General features: G+C 38.5%; 1 protein-coding gene across 3 annotated transcripts in view; it reads left to right on the top strand.

Annotated features, from left to right (window-relative positions):
• The window catches only part of TMEM87B (transmembrane protein 87B), a 50,534-nt gene that overhangs the window by 24,853 nt on the left and 4,290 nt on the right, over positions 1 to 21,391 (top strand). Inside the window, exons 10-18 of one of the 3 annotated variants that reach the window (XM_047068050.1) lie at positions 628 to 721; positions 6,306 to 6,377; positions 8,050 to 8,158; positions 8,246 to 8,304; positions 10,370 to 10,473; positions 11,830 to 11,903; positions 16,607 to 16,680; positions 18,358 to 18,410; positions 21,209 to 21,239. In XM_047068050.1, coding sequence (XP_046924006.1) covers positions 628 to 721; positions 6,306 to 6,377; positions 8,050 to 8,158; positions 8,246 to 8,304; positions 10,370 to 10,473; positions 11,830 to 11,903; positions 16,607 to 16,680; positions 18,358 to 18,410; positions 21,209 to 21,239 — 670 coding nt within the window. Of the gene's footprint in view, positions 1 to 627; positions 722 to 2,345; positions 2,418 to 6,305; positions 6,378 to 8,049; positions 8,159 to 8,245; positions 8,305 to 10,369; positions 10,474 to 11,829; positions 11,904 to 16,606; positions 16,681 to 18,357; positions 18,411 to 21,208; positions 21,240 to 21,391 lie in introns of those variants that run through there. The other 2 variants (XM_047068048.1, XM_047068049.1) reach the window with 2 other exon arrangements.

Here is a 21,391-nt window from a genome sequence, read left to right as displayed (position 1 = left end):
AAAATGTTATTTGAGTTCTTTTCCATGTAAAGAATGGAAACTGAAATGTCTTAGCACTCTTGTTTGGGCCACTGAGTGAAGAAAGGGGGTAGACTTCGATCTCCTCATACTCCTGTTCTTTTTCTACCCAAGTCAGAAAACTAGTGGATTATCTCTAATAAAATGTATCCCAGAACAGTTTCTAATTGCCGTTAATGAAAGAATTAAGTTACTGTTTCTGTCAGTGACACAAGTAGGCCCGGACCCTCCTAGGCGTCACCAGTCTAACTGTTCCGCTCTGTGGAGTGAGCACCTGCACTCTGTCCCTTGAGGGGCTTGCATTTCAGCAGCAGAATCCTCTGGCACCTGTGTGGCCTCAGCATGTTGCTCCATGGGCATCTGTACCGCTTCAAGTCCTGGAGGAGACCCATTTTTTCTGAGGCTGTTTCTGCCTTGTTCCCTCCTGGGAAATACGCTGTTTCCTAAAACTGAGCAGAGGCAGGGGCAGGGCAGGCTGATTTGATTAGATAATGACTTCTCTCATATTGGAAAATTGGGCCAGTTATTGTATTCGGATGCATTTTACTTACCCATGCTTTTCCTTTTTTTTTTTTTTTTCCGTTTTCTTTTTCCTCTTCTTCATTCCAGGCCTCGTTTAGGAACAGTCATGCACCGGGTGGTTGGACTGGGGATTCTTTACTTTATCTTCGCAGCTGTTGAAGGCGTGATGAGAGTTATTGGGGTAAAAACCACATAATTCCACTTCTGTCCCTTTTTATTGTTGCTGTGAAATATGATTTAACTTTATATCTCCTGAGATGAATTTTTAAAGATAGGAAATGTATGAAAAAGGCCCAATTTGAGCTTTTTTCCCCCCTATGGAATATTTCCCTTTTTAAATAACTTCCTGAATGTAGTAAAAGAACTTCTTAAAATATGATCAATTATGAAGGAAAATATCAATTATAAAGGATAATATGATCAATTATGAAGGAAAATATGATCGATTATGAAGGCACCATTTGATGTCATCCCAGAATGACATCCCCAGAATGTTCCATCCCAAAAACATTCGTGGTTATTCTTTATACAGAACATTTGTCTTTGTTATCATGCAGTCTGAACACATTCATTTCTTCCTTAACCCTTGGTTTTAAACACGTGGAAGTGAACAGAATTAACCATACCCTTCACACATGCTGATATTACATCTCATCATGCTTGAGTCTCATTTGGTTATAACTGTTCTCTGACTCTTGTGGAGTCAGTGTTTGGGGATTCAACAGTCTCCACTCTTGGAAGACCCACAAGAAGGTAGTGTCCAGGGGGAAATGACTCAGGCGATGTGGGCGGCAATGCTTTACTCTCTAAGAAGAGGTAGAACATTTACATCTGGGAAGACCCCTCGATTTCTGGCTCTCAGTTTTCCTTAATAATATGGTTGACGACTGAGTGACTAAGCAGCTTATTATAGTTTACTCGATTCAAAGAACCTAGTAATTTTTACCCAGAATGTCTTTTGGATTGGATGTGTGAATCAGATCACTGGGCACAGAGTGAATGATCTTGTGTTGCCACGTAAGTTTGCTTCACATATTTTGATCTGAGCCTTACAGCAGGACATTTGTCCAGTAATGTTAAAAGCCTCATTCTTCTATTATCTTCGAAACATCTGCGTTCTGTATTAGACACACTTGCTCTTTTCATCTCTGACTCTCTGAAAGATACATTTATTTTTACTTTTACATAATAGCGAAGTACTGTGCATTTATATGTATAATTTACAGGAGCTAGTCTTTGCTAGAAAGGGAAAAGATAAATATCCCGCATGTAGACATAGTATAAACATTGTTTTTCTTTAAGGTTTTACATAGACAACATCTTAGATATAACTTTTAAATATGATTTTCTGTCAACTTGTGATGAAAGTGTCTAATTTATGGTTTATTTTTACTCTTCCACAGTTCCTTTTCTTTGTTTTGTTTTGTTTTTTCATGTCCCTTCACAGATAGTAAGAAAGATCAGGAGTCCCATTTCATTAGTAGCCCTGGCTGTAGGTTGGTGTGGAGAGGGGAGAGATTGAAATGGTTTATCTCAGTGGAGCTGGAGACATGATATGTTTTATTTGCCATTGCGTAGTACAGTTTTACATTATCTTTGAATAGGTGGATGGCAGACTAACACCTGTTGCTGCCAAAACAAAAATTTCCAAGTGCATAGACACAATTTTGTTAGGAATAAAATTTTTCTGTGGCTTTTGTAAAATGATGAAATGAGCTAAATTGTTTTTCTTTATCACATAATAATTTCTATAATGGAATGAAACTTTTACATTCAGATTTTTCCCCCTGTTTTTTATCTTCCAGGGTTCTAACCATTTAGCTGTCATTTTTGGTGACATTATTTTGGCAGTTATTGACTCCATTTTTGTATGGTTCATATCCTTTACTATGTCCTAAAGTGGTTTGTTGTGTCATTAAAATCAAGTTACTTTTAGTACTGTTCCGTTATAATAGAAGGAACTATAGTTAGGCATTATTATTTTTAACCTCAATACAGGAATTTAGTTGAAGGTGAAAAAGTAACAATTCCCCAAACAAACAATATCTTTCTTTTTCTATTAGTTCAGCAAACTTAAGTGCTCAATATGTGCCCCATACTGAGGAGACAGAAGAAAAAGGTATTGTTCCTGTGTTACTCTGGTAGGGAAGAAAAATACATAACTGGGAACAATAGAGTGATACTAATTGCCATTGTAAAGAGGTGCTATGCAAATAGAGAAGAGAGAAAGCAATTCTAGTGCAAAACTCAAGACTTCACAGAGATGGTGACATTAAATTGAGACTGGGAGAACAGATAGAGGCTAACCAGGAAAAGAAGTGGGGAAAACGCATTCTGGGAATATTGAGGGGAATAAATAGTTGGAAGCGTGAAAATACAGGGACCGTGGTAGAATGTCCCAGAGTAGTTTGCCTATAAGGTATACATGTGTGGGAGAATCGTGGAAGGTGGGGCCAGAGGGAAAGGTAGAATGATGTGCTCAAGAGTCTAAAGTTCCTTCTTCAGGCGAGAGGAGACAGGAATCAAAGCCGTGCCGGCAAATACCATGATGAAATCTGTATTAGAAAGAACTCGAAAATAATATTTAAAAGTGACCCGGAAGAGACACCTGGCTGGCTCAGTTGGAAGAATGTGAGACTCTTGATCTTGGGGTGGTGAGTTTGAGCCCCGTGTTGGGTGTAGAGATTACTTAAAAACAAAATCTTTAAAAATTAAAAAAAAAAAAAAAAAATGACCTGAAAAAGGAGGGTCTAGAGTATTGAGACAGGAAGTCTAGTAAAGAGTCGTTTGTAGCGGTCCAACAAAAAGATGGTAAGGGTTAGAAACAGGGCAGAGGGAATGGGAAGGAGACTCCAGATAACAGACTGAGTAGGAATGGGTGGGAAAAGAAGGGCAAGAGGTCAAGAGAAGTCTTGCATATCTCATTTGGGTGGCTAGGGCAGTTTTGCCACCCCACGGCCGTGAACCTAGGGAAGGGACCATCTTGGTGAAGTTTGAACTGACTTGGGCCATTCATGTTAAGTAGAGAGTTGGAAAGCCCAGCCTGGGTTTGTCAGAGGAATTGGAACTGGTGATGAAAGTTGGAGGTCATCTTCACATGAGACAAGGTTGTAGCCTGCAGAAGTGACCCAAGAACACGTAGACGAGTGAGAGAGGAGAGGACCAGGAGGGCGCCTAGTGGAGTGGAAACGTGCATGGAAAACCAGCGTGGAAGGAGGCAGAGGAACCCAGAAATTGTCCTGGGGTGAAGACTGGGCGAGCTTGGGTAAGGTAGGGTGGTCCACAGTGGCCAGTACTACAGAGAGATGAGCTGCCAAGGTGTACCTGACTTAGGTCATTCCAGAGGTCACAGCGGGACAGCAGGAGAGCAGGTTCAGTGAAGCCGATGGGGCAGAAGCTACACTGTAGCAGCAGGAGAACTTTTTAGTGGCAAGGGGAGCCATCCTGGAGAACCCTCCTCACTGCTTCAGTGACTCCAGTAGAGTCTGGGAAATTCCATTCTCTTTAACTCCAAAGCAGAGCCCTCTACTACACATTCTTGGAAATGGGAGGAATCCTAAAGAAAGCGTGAGCTGGGCAGAGCAGAGGGCAGTGCTGTGTGTATCCCAGAATATGACCTTTATGTTTCTTCTGCATTTATATCCTCTATGAAGCTCTTTTCTATAGATGGATTTGTTTTTTACCAAGTTTTGTTTTTATGTTTCCACTGTCTTCAATACTTGTCTTTTTTACCTTTTCATGTTAAATGTTCTTTCATTTCCTTGTAATTTCTTTCCATTTTCTCATATTTGTCTCTCACAGGAAGGCCAGAGGGCTTGAGTTTGCCTGTGTTCCTCCTCTGCAGAGATCCCCCCCTTTCTGTAGATGGGCAAACATGCATAGTGCTGCTAACTGCCTTTTCTGAGTCTCCCATGGGTGTTTTCTTCTCAATCCAGTCTGTCTGCCCCTTAAACTCCCTGTTTGCGAATTTTAGTATGCTTCCAAGTTAAAAACAAAACAAAACAAAAAAAAACCTTTGACTGTACTCTCCTTACTCTCTAAAGCAGTGGGTCTCAGCCTCCTTTGGGTGCCGGGATCAGAGAGGCCTTTGAAAATTGAATGAAAGCTGTCAAGCCTCTTGTCACAAGATTCATACACTCCATGGATGTTTTGCCTGCGTTAGGGCATTTAAAAACCTAAATTATATCAATGGATCCTCTAGTGTCTAAGGGGTGTCTAGTTAAGAAATAATACCTGATTTAAAGAGTTGTTTCTCACCGAACTTGCTTAAAAATCTGCTGTACTTCTGTTCAAAGCTACTAGTTTGGAATCCAAGTTTGTTGAAAGAATTTATAGTTAAATTTTATAGTTATCTTTTCAGAGAGTGCTATAAATCTTACTGTAGTGTCATTTTTATGTTTTCCACATGAAAACACATTTAATGACATTCAGCTATTAAGAAGGTGAAACACCTTGCTCAGTCCTGCCCAGGAACAGTGCCCTAACTATAAGTACTCCTCCCCAAGGGCTGTGCTTCCTTCTCGGCTACACTGCAGCTGCATTGCTTGTTGGGATGCTCACCTGACTTGAGGACAAGGGGTGGGCAGTGTAGACATACCTGGCACTGGGATCAGCAGAATTGCAGTGAAGATGAACCTAGCTTTTGGTCTCAGATCTTCTATTCTGTCATTTGTGCATTTAGAAAGTGAGCTTCAGATGTCTGCTGAATTTGGAATTGTCTTGTCTCCAAAATTGGATACGCTTGGAGCCTTTCATTAGTTAAGGAGTATGCTCTTCAATTAATTGAGCTGTGGACGCTGCATTTTAAAAAATCTGTATTATCTTTTTTCCTGGTAATTTACAAGATATGTATTTCAAAGATTTCTTGTTCTTAACCAACCATCCACAAAGTAGTTCACTAGGAAAAACAGTAATGCAACTTGGCAGAAAATTCCAAAGACAAGCAGCTCTAACAACCAAATTCCATCTGGATGTGAATGAGGGTAATTTATCACCTTTATGGACAGCATTGGCTTTGGTCCATTTTCAACACAATAATGAGCCAAATTGGAGTGGGGAGATAAGGAAAACAACGCAAAAGACTTAGTTTGCTTAATGATTAATATTTTTAATAAAGATGTTTGTGATAAAAGTCATGAAGAAATTCAGAAATTAAAATTATCTTGGTTAGGGTTTCATGGTGAGAGAAAGGACACTTAGTATCCATTTCAGCTTGAACTTGAATTTCCTATTTGCTTTTAGATGACTATTTAGCAGTTTTCTTGACGGAAGTGAAAAATCTGCATTTTCTGTACCGACAGAGAATACATTTCTTTTAAAAATTTTTTTTAATGTTTATTCACTTTTGAGAGAGCACAAGTGGAGGTGGGACAGAGAGAGGAGGAGACACAGAATCTGAAGCAGGCCCCAGGCTCTGAGCTGTCAGCACAGAGCCTGAAGTGGGGCTTGAACTCATGAGCTGTGATATCGTGACCTGAGCCGAAGTCCCACTGTTAACCCACTAAGCCACCCCAGCGTCCCAGGAGAGCAGATTTCCTAAATGATTACAAATGGCAGGCAAAAGAAGCAGATCTACATACATCACAGAATTGAGTGCTTGCATAATGACCCCGTTTCCTGTGCTTGGATGAACTTAACATAGCTATCCCCTGAGAATCTGATTCTAAAGTAAAATAGCTTGAAAAATTGAAAGCCATAGCTTTTCTCTTGAAGCCCTCTTCCGCTTTTTTTTATGCTTGTTTTAATTTTGTGCTGTTTTGCTGCAGGCAAATGACTCTGATCTTGTGCTTCTGGCCAGCCTCCCTCTCTCTCTCCTTGACTCTGGCTTGTGCTGGTGGATATCCTTTTCCTACCGCAGAGCACGTCCGCCTTCCCGTTGCTTCTAACTCCACGATAACCGGGCCTGTTTGCTTTCGTAACCACTTTCCTTTAATGGGAGAAATGATTTAAGCTTTGCCGAAATTTAACAGTGTCTTGGTAAGTGGGGGTTTAGGCAGTTTTGAATTTGCTTTCGATCTTTTTATTCCTGAGCTTCGAAGAAGTACTTTAGAATTATTAAATGAGACCAGCTTGCTCACATAGAAAATTCATTTTATTCAGGAATTTTTAAAAAAGAATTTTTCTTGATAATGTTTAATGAATACAGCATATTTGCATTTTTGTAAATTCTAACCATAGCCTTCATTCGTTGAATTGTGTTATTTTAGAAATGGATCTTCTTGCGACTACTCCTTGGTCATTTAGGAAGATTGAGTCGCAGTTTTGAGTACTACACTGAAGTTTCTGACTAATGAAGAACTGGGAATTTAAAATAGGCAAAAATACAAAACGTGCCACTTCCATTCTTGGGCTTCACTCTGTAATTTTCAGCATACGGTTCATAAAACAAAGCTTGGTGGTGTGCTCCAGAGGAAGCACCTTCCTCTTACGAAGAGAGAGCTGCCGCGGAGCTCAGTGGAGAAGCCTCTTTTTACTTCTTCCTACTTGTCAGTGTTGAGCTTCACCTGATCCCTGTACTCCTGGAAGACGGCCACGGTTAACAAAACCCCCACCCTTTCGTGTTAGGGAAAAGCCTTACTACAAAGCACCTCCTTTCTCCATAGGACTTACCTGAGACTCCCAGATGCCCCCTTGTCACCCATGACCAGGCCAGGCACAGACCTCCTGACCAGTCTGGGCAGAACGCCAGCCTGGACCAGACGAAGTGGTCTCCCTCCCCAGGGCCCTGAGCTTTCGTCCACCGCAGCCCTCCTCGGTGGCCTCTTCTGAGAATCTGCACACCTCAGGGAAAGTCTTTCCCCGATCAGCTGACCAGTCACGCCACCCACTTCCCCACACCGGCTTTCCAGTCTTGTTTACCTCTCCCCACAAAGGCAAAGCCCTGTTCAGCCTGACCTGTGGGACTCTTGCAGATCTTAGACTTGGAACATTCTCCCCATTGCAGTGAGCCTCCTCTGCTTGTCTCAGTAATCTTTTGAATGAAGTCTCCCCAGACTTAAGTCCAGATTTATTTGACATTTAGATTTTTTAATTTATAAATGGAATTGATAGATGACCTAATATGGTCATTCAGAGGATAAAACAAGAGGAGACTAGAAAGAACAAAATAAGAAAGAAACAGAGACAAAAGCACAAGCCAAAGGGCATGTCATAATGTGATCTGTAAGAGTATCTGGCCTAAGGGGGACTTCTTTCCTGCATATACCGGTCTTTCCTGTTCTGGGAGCTTGGCCTTGAAGGAGAACATCACAGGACTTCTTGCTTATTGTCTTCCTCAAAGTTTGTTTAGTTCAGACAATGGTAAATTGTAAAGCAAAATCCGTGATAAAATCAGTATCATGATCATACAGTATTGGCTAAAGTGATATTTTCTGTGTTTTTATTAGCTTTAAATTATAAGAACTATATTTAGCAGTACTAATTTTAGAAATGTAGTAGAGGATTATTATTTTGGTTTTTATTTTAACTGCTTGTTACTGTTTAAAATGGTTTTCCTTAACTTTTTTTCACATATTTATAAGTTTGGCCCAAACTATGAAGACTCTAAGGCTAAGAAAGAACACGGTGAAATTTTCTTTATACAGGCACTTTACAAATACTCTGATCTTTGCCGTACTGGGTAAGCTATTTGATTTTTCTTGTTATAATAAATTATTTCAGTTTTGCGTGTTCCTTCAAAGGTGACTTTTTTTTTGGTGTGTTTCAGCTTCTGTAGTATTTATGGTGTGGACGACTAAGACATTTAGAATTGCAAAATGTCAATCCGTAAGTATAATCTTCCTATTTAAACAGTTTTCATTTCTAATTATACTATTTTGGGTAATTTTGAGTACTTTAGTTTGTGTTTGTAAATAAAGGTAACTTTAGTGGAGATTGTCAGTTTAGTTTTTTTTTTTCTTTTTTAATTTTCTTTTTTATTTTTTTTAATTTACATCCAAATTAGTTAGCATAGAGTGCAACAATGATTTCAGGAGTAGATTCCTTAGTGCCCCTTCCCCATTTAGCCCATCCCCCCTCCCACACTCCCTCCAGGAACCCTCTGTTTGTTCTCCATATTTGAGTCTCTTCTGTTTTATCCCCCTCTCTGTTTTTATATTATTTTTGTTTCCCTTCCCTTATATTCATCTGTTTTGTCTCTTAAAGTCCTCATATGAGTGAAGTCATATGATTTTTGTCTTTCTCTGACTGACTAATTTCACTTAGTATAATACCCTCCGGTTCCATCCACGTAGTTGCAAATGGCAAGATTTCATTCTTTTTGATTGCTGAGTAATACTCCATTGTATGTATGTGTATGTATATATATATACATATATATATATATATATATATATATATATATATATACACCACATCTTCTTTATTCATCCATCGATGGACATTTGGGCTGTTTCCATACTTTGGCTATTGTCGATAGTGCTGCTTATAAACATGGGGGTGCAACGTGTCCCTTCGAAACAGTGCACCTGTATCCCTTGGATAAATACCTACTAGTGCAATTGCCGGGTCATAGGGTAGTTCTATTTTTAGTTTTTTGAGGACCCTCCATATTGTTTTCCAGAGTGGCTGCACCAGCTTGCATTCCCATTTTGTCAATTTAGTTTTAATTATTTTACTAGAATTATGTGAACTTTTGCTTCCTTTAAATGAATCTGGAAAAGTTCCTCCTAAATCCACTTTTCCAGTTATGCTCTTTTCTCAACTTCCCTTCATATATACTGTATATATTTTTAAATGTTTATTTATTTTGAAAGCAAGAGATTATGCAAGCATGAGCAGGGGAGGAGCAGACAAAGGGGGAGAGAGAAAATTGTAAGCAGGCTCTGCACTGTCAGCACAGCCTGACGCGGGGCTCGATCCCACAAACCGTGAGATCATGACCTGAGCCAAAATCAAGACTCAGACACTTAACAGACTGAGCCACTCAGCCACCCCCCCCCTTTATATATGTTGAAAAATAATTATCTTCCTTGTAATTTCAGGTAGCAGGAAATCTTTTTTGTCTTGCATACCATGAAATTGGGTTATTTTGTATCTAAATGGGACTGTAAACCTTGAGTCTGACAGGTTTCTAGGATGGTATTATGAATATTCAGGAGGTACTTTGGGTGGGTTCTGTAGGCAGAAATACATTTCTTAGACTTAAAAAATTTTAAAGGCCCTCTTGGGAGCTTCTTGATCTAGAGCTAGTCTCGATGTTCTAAACAAACAATTACAAACAACCCTCTGAATATCCTGGACTTCTGCCTCAGGGATAATTTAGTGAGAGAAGAAACTGAACTTTCTGGAATTTCTTTTTTCTCCTCCCCTTACCTTAGTGTTTTCACTTGAGAGTTCTAAGTTTATCTTTGGGATTTTTGTTTTTGTTTTCTAAATCTTTCTGTTGACCCTAAGATTTTATGGAAGGGAGTATTTATGATGTTAAACAGCCATTTAGAAATGTTTGAAACAATATGTAGTAAAATCTCCTGTCTTACTAAAAGCAAAATAACCTACTGGGAAAAATCCTACATTGTGATCTTTGCATCAGAAATTCTAATGTCGTCAACGTCAAAAGTACCCATTGTCAACTTGCTTCTAACTCTCCTGTTAACCTGCCTCATGACTGTTCTTATCTAGAAAATAGATGAAATGACCTCTGAAACCCCTTTAAACTCAAATTCAAGATATAGCATTTCTTATTTTTATTTTCTTAAAAAAAATACGTGCTTATTTGGAAGACTCACTGCTCGGAAAGACTTCATTAGTGTTTGCCATTGTACACTATTTGGGAAACCTATGTTGTTTATCAGAAGATTGACATTTCGTGTTTGAATTGTCCTTGTTACAGGATTGGATGGAACGTTGGGTTGATGATGCATTCTGGAGCTTCCTTTTTTCGCTTATCCTTATTGTGATAATGTTTTTGTGGAGACCATCAGCAAACAACCAGAGGTACCTAACGTAGGAAAATTCAAGTTTGTCAAGCATTTGTGGATAACTACTACTGTGTTCAAATAGAAACACATTTATGTAGAAACTGGAGAGGTAGTCCTTGCTTTTAAAGGAGAATACAGTCAAGTAGGGAGACAGACGTAATGCAAGAAAGTGAAATAAGAGATGTATAAACTAGAAGTCCAGGGGTAAGACTGAAGATGGATGAGGAAAACTCCATGAAAAGGCAGCACTTATGTTACACCTTAAGGAAAGGAGCAGAACAGTGAAAGACTGAGCCGGGAAAGAATGTACATTTTCTGAGGTAGTGGAGACAAACATGGTGTACTTTGGAGGTCACTGAGGCATGTGTTTTGGTGAATACTACTTACACTGGAAGGGAATAAAGCTGGAAAGGAAGGATAGGACCAAAATCATAAGGAGCTTAAATGGTAAGTTCAGGTTGCACCGTTGACTGCGTGTGATGGGAAGCCCCCCCTTCCCTTGCCCCCTCCTCTTCCCCAGGGAAAGTACTATGAGGTTTTTTGTATGCCCTTCCAGGGAAAAATGAAAAAGTATATTACCCATGTATGTGTTTCTTCCTCTGTTTTTAAAAGTGTACGATAATAATTATACATAGGTACTTATATACATGTATCACTGTTCTGCACCTTCTTGTCTGAGATCTATCTTTCCATATCAACCTGTATAGGTCTACCACATTTTTTTTTTAAGTAGGCTCCATGCCCAGTGTGGGGCTTGAACTCACAACCCTGGATCGAAAGTCGCATGCTCTACTGACTGAGCCAGCGAGGCACCCCAAGATCTACCACATTATTTTTAATGACTCTGTGGCATTTCATAAGATGAATGTAGCATAATTTATGGAAGCAGTCCCTAGTTTTTAGGCTCTTTGTTTCTAGGATTATTGTTGTTATCACCAATGCTTTCTGAATGCTGTTGGACCTAGTAAATGTGGCTCAGTCAGTATGCTTTGTTTTCACCAGTCAGATTAGCAGTTTATCTTTTGTTAGGGGAGGAATTAACACATAGTGGGCAAGGAGGGTAACCTGACATGGAAAAAAATGTACAGAAAATTCCCTTCCCTGAACATTGTATGTTGCAGAACTGCTTTCCAGCAAGATCTTATCCAGTTATGCTTTTGTCAGCAGGGTTTGGGTGCTCCAGTTTCACTGTTTCATTGGTAGTAATCTTTCCTAATTTGAGAGTAAAATAATTAAATTTTTGTTATGTGAATTTATGAGAAATTGTAAAAATGTAGATATCTTTGTATGCAATGACACTGTTAGCTATAAACTGAAAACTGAACAGATTTAATTGCACTGATAACACTATTCCTTCTTGGTTTGGGTATAGATATGCCTTCATGCCATTAATAGATGATTCTGATGACGAAATTGAAGAATTCATGGTAACATCTGAGAATTTAAGTGAGTGATATGTTTTCTTATTAAATGACCATTGTATTGTACCTTTTACCTGTGAGGCAAAATCACATACACTGTTTTCTATTAAAATAATTTTCAAACTATATCTGCAAAAACCTCTATTATGGTAGATAATCACAAAAGAAAAGTCAGTAATGAAAATGAATTTTTCTTTTTTTTTTTTAATTTTTTAATGTTTATTTATTTATTTATTTATTTTTAATTTTTTTTTTTCAACGTTTATTTATTTTTGGGACAGAGAGAGACAGAGCATGAACGGGGGAGGTGCAGAGAGAGAGGGAGACACAGAATCGGAAGCAGGCTCCAGGCTCTGAGCCATCAGCCCAGAGCCTGACGCGGGGCTCGAACTCACGGACCGCGAGATCGTGACCTGGCTGAAGTCGGACGCTTAACCGACTGCGCCACCCAGGCGCCCCTAATGTTTATTTATTTTTAAGAGACAGAGCATGAGCGGGGTAGGGGCAAAGAGAGAGGGAGACACAGAATCTGAAGCAGGCTCCAGGCTCTGAGCTGTCAGCACAGAGCCCAATTCGGGGTTCAAACCCACGAACCACAAGGTAATGACCTGAGCCGAGGTCGGACGCTTAACCGACTGAGCCACCAAGGCACCCCAGTAGTGAAATTTTCAAGATTGTTAGTGCAGTGTGAGCTTTTGATACTTATTTGCTCTTAAGGCCTTAAGTATTAAAGTAAGTAAACTTTTTCACACTAATAATTTAGTTTATATTGTGCTTAGCTCCTAATAATCTTCTTAATGATAATTGCTAAATTTCCTTCAATCACCTCTTCTTGCTCTTGAGAAATATACAGATCTGTTAATTCCTGGTCATGCCCAAAGCATTTCTAGTTATAGTTTTAGTGCCACTTTCATCTTTCAATTAATTTCTCCATAGCATTTTATCATTTTATTAATTTTACCATAATACTTTAATCATTTGTTGAGGCAACATCAACACATAATTCAGTTGCTGAGAATAAGTATAGAGATGTAACGTTTACGAGTTAACAACTCTCAATATTATGAAGCAGTCAGTTCCACAAATTGATCAATAGAATCTGTACAATCCCAATCATAATTCTAACTGACCTAAAAAAAAAGAAAATACAAATGGTTAAAATGATTTTATAATGTATATGGAAAAAGCATAGGACCTAGAAGAGTCAAAACATTCTTGTAGTTAAACATGGACAAATCTGGAAAACATTATGCTAAGTGAAAGAAGCCAGTCATAAACATCACAAATTTTATGATTCCATTTATATGAAAAATCTACAAGGGGCTCCTGGGTGGCTCAGTCGGTTAAGCGTCTGACTTCGGCTCAGGTCATGATCTCACAGCTTGTGAGTTCGAGCCCCGTGTCGGGCTCTGTGCTGACAGCTCAGAGCCTGGAGCCTGCTTTGGATTCTGCGTCTCCCTCTCTCTCTGCCCCTAACCCACTTGCACTCTGTCTCTCTCTCTCTCTCAAAAATAAACAAACATTAAAAAAAATTTATGGGTGGGTGATGAGTATTGAGGAGAGCACCTTTTGGGATGAGCACTGGGTGTTGTATGGAAACCAATTTGACAATAAACTTCATATATTTAAATAAATAAATAAATAAATAAATAAATAAATTTTAAAAATAAATTAAAAAAAAAGAAATCTGATGTTCAAATCCCAGGTTCTTTGATTTTGAATTTTTTTCTCTCCCTCTCTCTCTCAAAATAAATAAATAAACTTAAAATAAATTAAAAAAAATTTATATGAAAAATCCACAAAAGGTAAGTCCATAGAGACAGAAAATATATTGGTGATTGCCAGGGGTTGGTGGAAGGCATCAGTAGGGAGTGACTACTGATGGGTATGGGGTTTCTTTTTAGGGTGATGAAAATTTGAAATTAGTGGTGATGGTTGTACAGTTCCGTGGCTATACTGGACTTCACTGAGCTGTACGCTTCAAAGTGGTCCATTTTATAGTGTGGGAATTATATCTCAATAAAATAAAATTAATGGGCTTACACTAATTTCAAGACATAAAAATTTCATGGGGTGCCTGAGTGGTTTAGTCGGGTAAGCCTCCAACTCTTGATCTCACCTCAGGTCATAATCTCACGGTTCCTGAGTTCGAGCCCCACATTGGGCTCCCTGCTGTCAGCGCAGAGCCCACTTTGGATCCTCTGTCCCCCTCTCTCTGCCCCTCCCCTATTCACACACACATGTGCGCGCTCTCTCTCTCTCTCCAAATAAATAAGTAAATATTAAAAAAAAAAATTAGTTCTTAAAAAGTTAAAAATATACCTGCTGTCCAACCCAGCCATTCCACACCAAGGTATTTACCCAGAAGAAATGATAGAAATGAAAGCAGATGTTCACAAAAAGACACTAATGTACATTATTATTTTCAGCAACTTTATTTTTTTTAAGTTTATTTATTTATTTGGAGAGAGAGAGAGTGTGTGAGCAGGGGAGGGGCAGAGAGAGAGAGAGAATCCGAAGCAGGCTCCACACTGTCAGTGCAGAGCCCAATGTCGGGCTCAAACTCACAAACCGTTAGATCATGACTTGAGCCAAAACCAAGAATCAGACATTTTACTGAGCCACCCAAGCACCCTAGCGGCTTTATTCTTAATAGTTTAAAACTGGATGTAACCTAAAGTCCATCAACAGATGAACAAAGTATTTGTGGTATACCCACACAGCCAACTACTGTTCAGTAATCAAAAGTAACCAACACTCTACAACATAAATAAATTTCAAAACCTTTATGTTGAGTGAAAGTAATCAAATCCAGGGGCGCCTGGGTGGCGCAGTCGGTTAAGCGTCCGACTTCAGCCAGGTCACGATCTCGCGGTCCGGGAGTTCGAGCCCCGCGTCGGGCTCTGGGCTGACCGCTCAGAGCCTGGAGCCTGTTTCCGATTCTGTGTCTCCCTCTCTCTCTGCCCCTCCCCCATTCATGCTCTGTCTCTCTCTGTCCCAAAAATAAATAAACGTTGAAAAAAAAAATTAAAAAAAAAAAAAAAAAGAAAGTAATCAAATCCAAAAGATGATAGACTCCATGGATTATGGTTCTATATATGAAGTTCTAGAACAGGCAGTACTAAGCTATGGTGATTATATCAGTCAGAACAATGGTTGCTTCTGGTGGGAGTAGGATTGACCAGAAAGGGATTTAAAGAACCTTCTGTGATGATGGAAATGTTAAGTGTCTCGATTTAGACTATACACTTAAAATTTGTGTATTATATAGGGGTACCTGGGTGGCTCAGTTGGTTAAGTGTCCGACTTCAGCTCGGGTCATGATCTCGTGGTCCATGGGTTCAAGCCCCGTGTTGGGCTCTGTGCTGACAGCTCGGAGGCTGGAGCCTGCTTTGGATTCTGTGTCTCCCTCTCTCTCTCTGCCCTTTCCCTGCTCACACCCTCAAAAATAAATAAACATTAAATTTGTGTATTATATATATTGTACTTAAGTTTTAAAAATCAGTGTTTGCCCTTTTAAAAGAATAGATCTCAAATGTTAGGATTTTAAATGCCCCATGGAAATATTTTTTGATCAAGGAACCTCATTTTCACTCATTATATCAACTTAATATATCATATATGTCATAATATATCAATTGTCCATGTCTATGGAGAAGCACTATTTGCAAATTATTATAATAACAATAGTACAATATTGTAATTATACAATATTACAAAGTGAATACTTATGGGACATAGATTAAGTGTCAGGCACCTTATATATGCTAACTTGTTTAATGCTCGTGAGAACCCTATGAAGTAGCTATTAGTATTATCCCATTGTGTTGCTGGGGACACTGAGTTGCAGAAAGGCGATTGCTTTGCCCAGGGTTGTCCAGGGAGAGCCAGAATCCTGGGTGAGGCAGTCTGGTTCCAGGACTCATGCTCTCAACCTCTGCTGTGCTGAAACTGCTCACAGAAAGGAGAGCCTTGGTCCAATAGGAAAGGAGAAAACCCTTCTCTTTCCTATTTTATACCATAGGCACATTCCAAAATGTATGTGTCAGCGAGGAAAAGGCATAGACAAAGATGTGATTTATTCCTAAATATGATACTGCAAATCATAGATTTTTAAATCCATAAACTTTAAAATATATTGAAACTAAGGAAATAGGTGTATATGTTTGTATGTTTGCTTGTTTGTTTAAACTCCTCTAAAATGGGAATTCAAACTAGCATCTTAAAAACCTGGTTGTTACTGCAAACATTTGAGAAATCTATTGATTTTTGCCATCCCTCCTACATTTCCAAGTGGTATGTTAAAGCCAGCCCCCTGCCCGAAGCTTCCACTGTTACCTCTCCTTTAAGGAACGCCTGGGTGGCTTAGTTGGTTAAGCGTCCAACTTTGGCTCGGGTCGTAATCTCATGGCTTGTGAGTTCGAGCCCCATGTTGGGCTCTGTGCTGACTGCTTGGAGCCTAGAGCCTGCTATGGATTCTGTGTCTCCCTCTCTCTCTGCCCCTTCCTGCTCACACTCTGTCTCTGTCTCTGTCTCTGTCTCTCTCTCTCTCTCTCAAAAATAAACATTAAAAAAATAAGAATAAATATATATAGTAAATATATAATTAATATTTATAAATCTATATAGATATATATGTGTAGATATAAATCTTTGTTGAGTTATTAAACATGAAGGAAAATAATATTTTATAATTTTAGATATTTATCTCTATAATGTTTCTCGTAGCTGAAGGAATAAAATTAAGAGTCTCAAAAACGGTTTCCAATGGAACAGCTAAACCTGCTACTTCTGATAATTTTGTGAGTATAGTATATATTTAATAGAGTCTGTGTCACATTCATTGACCGTCAGGAAAACATTTTCTACCTTATTATGAAAGCTTTTTGTATGAAAATCAGTTTTACCAATTAGTGATAGTAGTTAAGTCTGATGATTGTAACTACTGTAGATCTTTGCTTCTCAAGTGCTATTCTTGGACCAGAAGCATGAGCATCACCTGGGAACTTGCTAGAAATGTAGTCTCAGGCCCACCTCAGACGTACTGAATCTGAATCTACTTTTTAATAGGATCCCATAGATGACTCATATGTACATTAAATATCGAGAAGCTTTGTTATAGTAGAAGCTTGTTAATTTTTCAGCATTTTGAAGTGATTTTTGAAGCCATTTCAGATAACATTTAGTATCTATTAGGAAAGGATTTTATGTGTTGCCTGTGTAGTTGACAAAATTAGCATTTTTTATATAAAGCTGGAAGCTTGAATAAAATGGTTAGAGGGTAGAGATGAGTTTTTAAATATTTTACGCATATTAAGCAAAGTGGAAATGCCTCTCACAGTTTTCTATTCTGCTTTCTTATAATTGTATATGTTGTGATTAATAGAATATAAAAATTTATGTGTGCTTGTAAGTTCTGACAGAACAGATGATATATGAGAATAGGTTAATCTGTTCAGTAAATCTTTTCATTGTTTGTTAATCAATAATTCTGTAAAATGTGTTCTTTGAGTAGTTTTATGGTGATTTAAACTTTAGAAAAATTACAACAGTTTTAATTATCTGGTGTTAGAGCTATTAAACTTCAAATTTTTAAAGATATTTTCCTTTTATTTTAGGGATATACAGTATATCCCACTTTATTTTAAAACTCAATGCTTACCAAAACATCAAAGGAATACTTTATCATTTCCCAAAATTAAGTGCAGTCAGCTCTTGATCAGAAGCCTTATCTCATGAGAATTGGGGTTCCTGTTAATACTGTCTCAGCTGCTTTGTCTGTCTAGGTGAGCAAGATGTAATTGACACTTGAGAATTCCATGTAGCCAGGTAGATCACAAAGAAACATTTTTATTTATTTTATAGTATAAATCAAAATATTCAGTATACCTTTTATTTTTCTTTCTCCCAATGAGATAACTATAAGCAAGCATCTATTAAAAAACAGATTCCCCAACTGACCTGTTTTCCTTCTCTTGTCTCCTGCAGAGAGATGAGTGTAAATACAAGCATAGAAATAAATAGGCTTTTGTAAAATTAGAGTATTTGCACTGTCATCTTTTTCGGTTGAAAAATTATAAACTCATGATATAAAAACTTGAACAAATTAGGAGGCATAATGAATGCTGGGAGCAAAAAACCAATACAAATCAATATTCTTGCTATTTTCTCATTAATTGACTCTGTGTTTCTACTGTTTTTTCAGCGTAAAAAAAAAAAAAACCCAAAATCAACACCTGTGCATCTAATGTAAAGAAAACCAAGAAGTAAAAAATTCTGAAATCCAAATTTTTGTTTGCCTGTTTAAGAGCATACTGGCATAATTTCTGTGTGGCATAAGTGCCAAGTTCTTAGGATATGTAGAAATGAAAAGAATCATGCATTTGAATTTAACTGCTTACATTTTATATACATTATATTTTACAATTCTTTCAGCTCATACTAAGCAAATGCTGATATATAAATATTTATTTCTACAGGATGAAGATTTGAAGTGGGTGGAAGAAAATATTCCCTCTTCATTCACAGATGTGTAAATATCTTTTGTTAAAGTTTGAGTCTAAAATGTAGTATATCGTATAAAGAGATAACTTTCATGTTCCATCATGTGCTTTTCGAACCTCGTACCTCCATACGTTTTGATAGGCCCCCATCACTAGTGAATGACTAATGTCATGTCAGACTACAAGGAGAACACAGCCCTGCCTTGGTCTTTCCTTCTTTATTTTTCACTGTACAACAACCACGTGAATGCTTGTGGCCTGCAACCAACTCCAGCCCTTTCTGATCTAAGTTTTTCAGGATTAGAATCACTTTATCTTGTTTCAACTTTCTATTATAGAAAAGTTCAAACATATGTAAAACTTTTTTTTTTTAAACACATGGAACCCCAATACCATGTATGGTGGGGAAGCTTTTGGAGGAAAAACATGAGCTTCGGCAAAGTATAGACCAAGCCCCTCGGGAACTTTGAGCTAATCAGGATCAATGTTCTGTTTGACGCAATGTTCTGTTTGATAATGTGAAGCAGGAATTCCACGTAGCTGTTTCCACAACAGAAACCAGCAGGATAGGCAGAGAGGATAACATTTTCATATACTGTTCTTTCCTTTCCCTGCTCCCATTTACTTCCATGTGGACAGTTTCTGAGATTATCACTTTTCCTTATCTCTGATCAGCCATAAAGGACAGCTTAGCGGAGTTCACCTCCCTCTTCAATGCACTGAATACATCTTACTAAGTTTTCAACAATCATTAACCTCACGGAGGAAGCATTTTTGAGATTGCTAGTGTTTACCTCCAAACAGTGCTGAGCATCCAACGACTGTCTTCTGGGTCTCTCAGGTTCTGGTTCAAGTTTCCCCGAAAGCAGTCCTCTCCCCTGGATTTTCCTTGATAGTAGTATTCCAGACAGTCTAACGTGGCCCCTTTCTCACACCTAGTTAGTCTCTTGCTTCTCTTTCTTCTGCCTTAGACTGCTCTGTAAGTGGCGTTCTCTGGAGTCTCACAGGGAGGGGACTTGCATGTGGTAGCTCTGGCGTATGGACTTTCCCTTCAGGCTCGCTCTCCGTCTGTGAGGGAGATCTACCACACGGTGGGGCTCTACTCTCGGCTTTTCTTTTTTATCTGTGTTTTCTTTCCCAAGCAAAGTCTGTATTGTAGAACTCTCTCTAGCACCCCCCACCCCCAGTAGAAACCCCATCAATGGTAATGATGGTATGGGAATTAAGCAAGTACTTGATTCCATAAATACCTTTCCTAATATGTTTCCGTGTCCCTCTATTTAAAAAATTTTTTTAATCTTTATTTATTTTTGAGAGAGAGACAGACAAGAATGAGAGCAGGGGAGGAACAGAGAAAGACAGAGACACAGACTCTGAAACAGGTTCCAGGCTCTGAGCTGTCAGCATAGAGCCTGACACAGTGCTTGAACTCAAGATCTGCGAGTTCATGACCTGAGCCAAAGTTGGATGCTTAACCGACTGATCCACCTAGGTGCCCCTCTCTTTATTTTATTTATTTATTTATTTAGTTAGTTGGGTTTTTTTTAATTTAATTTTTAATTTTTTTTAATTTACGTCCAAATTAGTTAGCATATAGTACAACAGTGATTTCAGGAGTAGATTCCTCAGTGCCCCTTACCCATTTGGCCCATCCCCCCTCCCACCACCCCTCCAGTAAGCCTCTGTTTGTTCTCTGTATTTATGAGTCTCTTCTGTCTTGTCCCCTTCCTGTTTTTATATTATTTTTGTTTCCCATCCCTTATGTTCATCTGTTTTGTATCTTAAAGTCCTCTTAGGAGTGAAGTCATATGATTTTTGTCTTTCTCTGACTGACTGATTTCACTTAGCATAATACCCTCCAGTTCCAGCCATGTAGTTGTAAATGGCAAGGTTTCATTCTTTTTGATTGCTGAGTAATACTCTATTGTATATATATATATACCACATCTTCTTTATGCATTCATCCGTCGATGGACATTTGGGCTCTTTCCGTACTTTGGCTATTGTTGACAGTGCTGCCGTAAACATGGGGGTGCATGTGTCCCTTCGAAACAGCACACCTGTATCCCATGGATAAATGGCTAGTAGTGCAATTGCTGGGTCGTAGGGTTCTCTTTATTTTAATATACTGTATATATTTAAGGTGTACATGATGATTTGATATACATATGGACACTGAAATGATTACTGTAGTCAAGCTTATTCATCCCTCTTAAGTTCTCACAGGACAGAGCCTGATGCGGGGCTTGAACTCACGAACTGTGAGATCATGACCTAAGCAAAGTCAGATGCTTAACCGACTGAGCCACCCAGGTGCCCCTTAGCTGAAATTTTTTGAAGTATAGCACACATTCTGGAAAGTACAGAATCCTAAGCTCAATAAATTTGCAATATGAACACACTCATGTAACTAGTACCCAGATAAAAAATAAATAAAACATCACTAGTGTCCTAAAAACCCCTTTATTTTCCTCCTAAATCACAATCCCACTTTTTGAAAGGTGCTGCTGTCCTGATGTCTGTAACTGTCAATTATTTGTGTCAGATTTAAAAAATTCATCCCTCAGTAATCCGTTCAGCTTCTTTGCTGTGTAGTATTCCATTGTGTGGATACACTACAGTTTACCCATTTGGTTATTTTCAGGTTGGGGGCTATTAAGAACAGTATGAAAATTCCTCTTTGTGTGCGTTGGTGAGCTTCGGTGTTTACTTCTGCCAGCTGTGTCCATCCAGGAATGAGAATTTACAGATAACAGGGATATGCCTGTACTCAGCCTTCATACACACACTAGCCTGTTAATAACATTGTTACCTGTTTTTGTTTCAGAGCTCTTCCAGTGTTAGTGGATTCAGATGAGGTAAAATACATTTTTTGCTTATTTTCTTGGTGCTGTTATTTTCACAAAGTAGAAATATATTTCAGAAAGAAATTCTGAAAGTTACTTTGTAAAACAATTACAAATCGAGCAGCCTGGAAGACAGCACTGATTTGTCAATGAAACCTAAAGGA

Source organism: Lynx rufus, unplaced genomic scaffold (genome assembly GCF_022079265.1).
Source record: "Lynx rufus isolate CCGP_SWC_20201006 ecotype Redwood Valley unplaced genomic scaffold, mLynRuf1.p SCAF_8, whole genome shotgun sequence".
NCBI classification, from domain to species: domain Eukaryota; kingdom Metazoa; phylum Chordata; class Mammalia; order Carnivora; family Felidae; genus Lynx; species Lynx rufus.
Note: the sequence above shows the minus strand (reverse complement) of the source record. Positions and strands in the feature narration are given on the sequence as shown.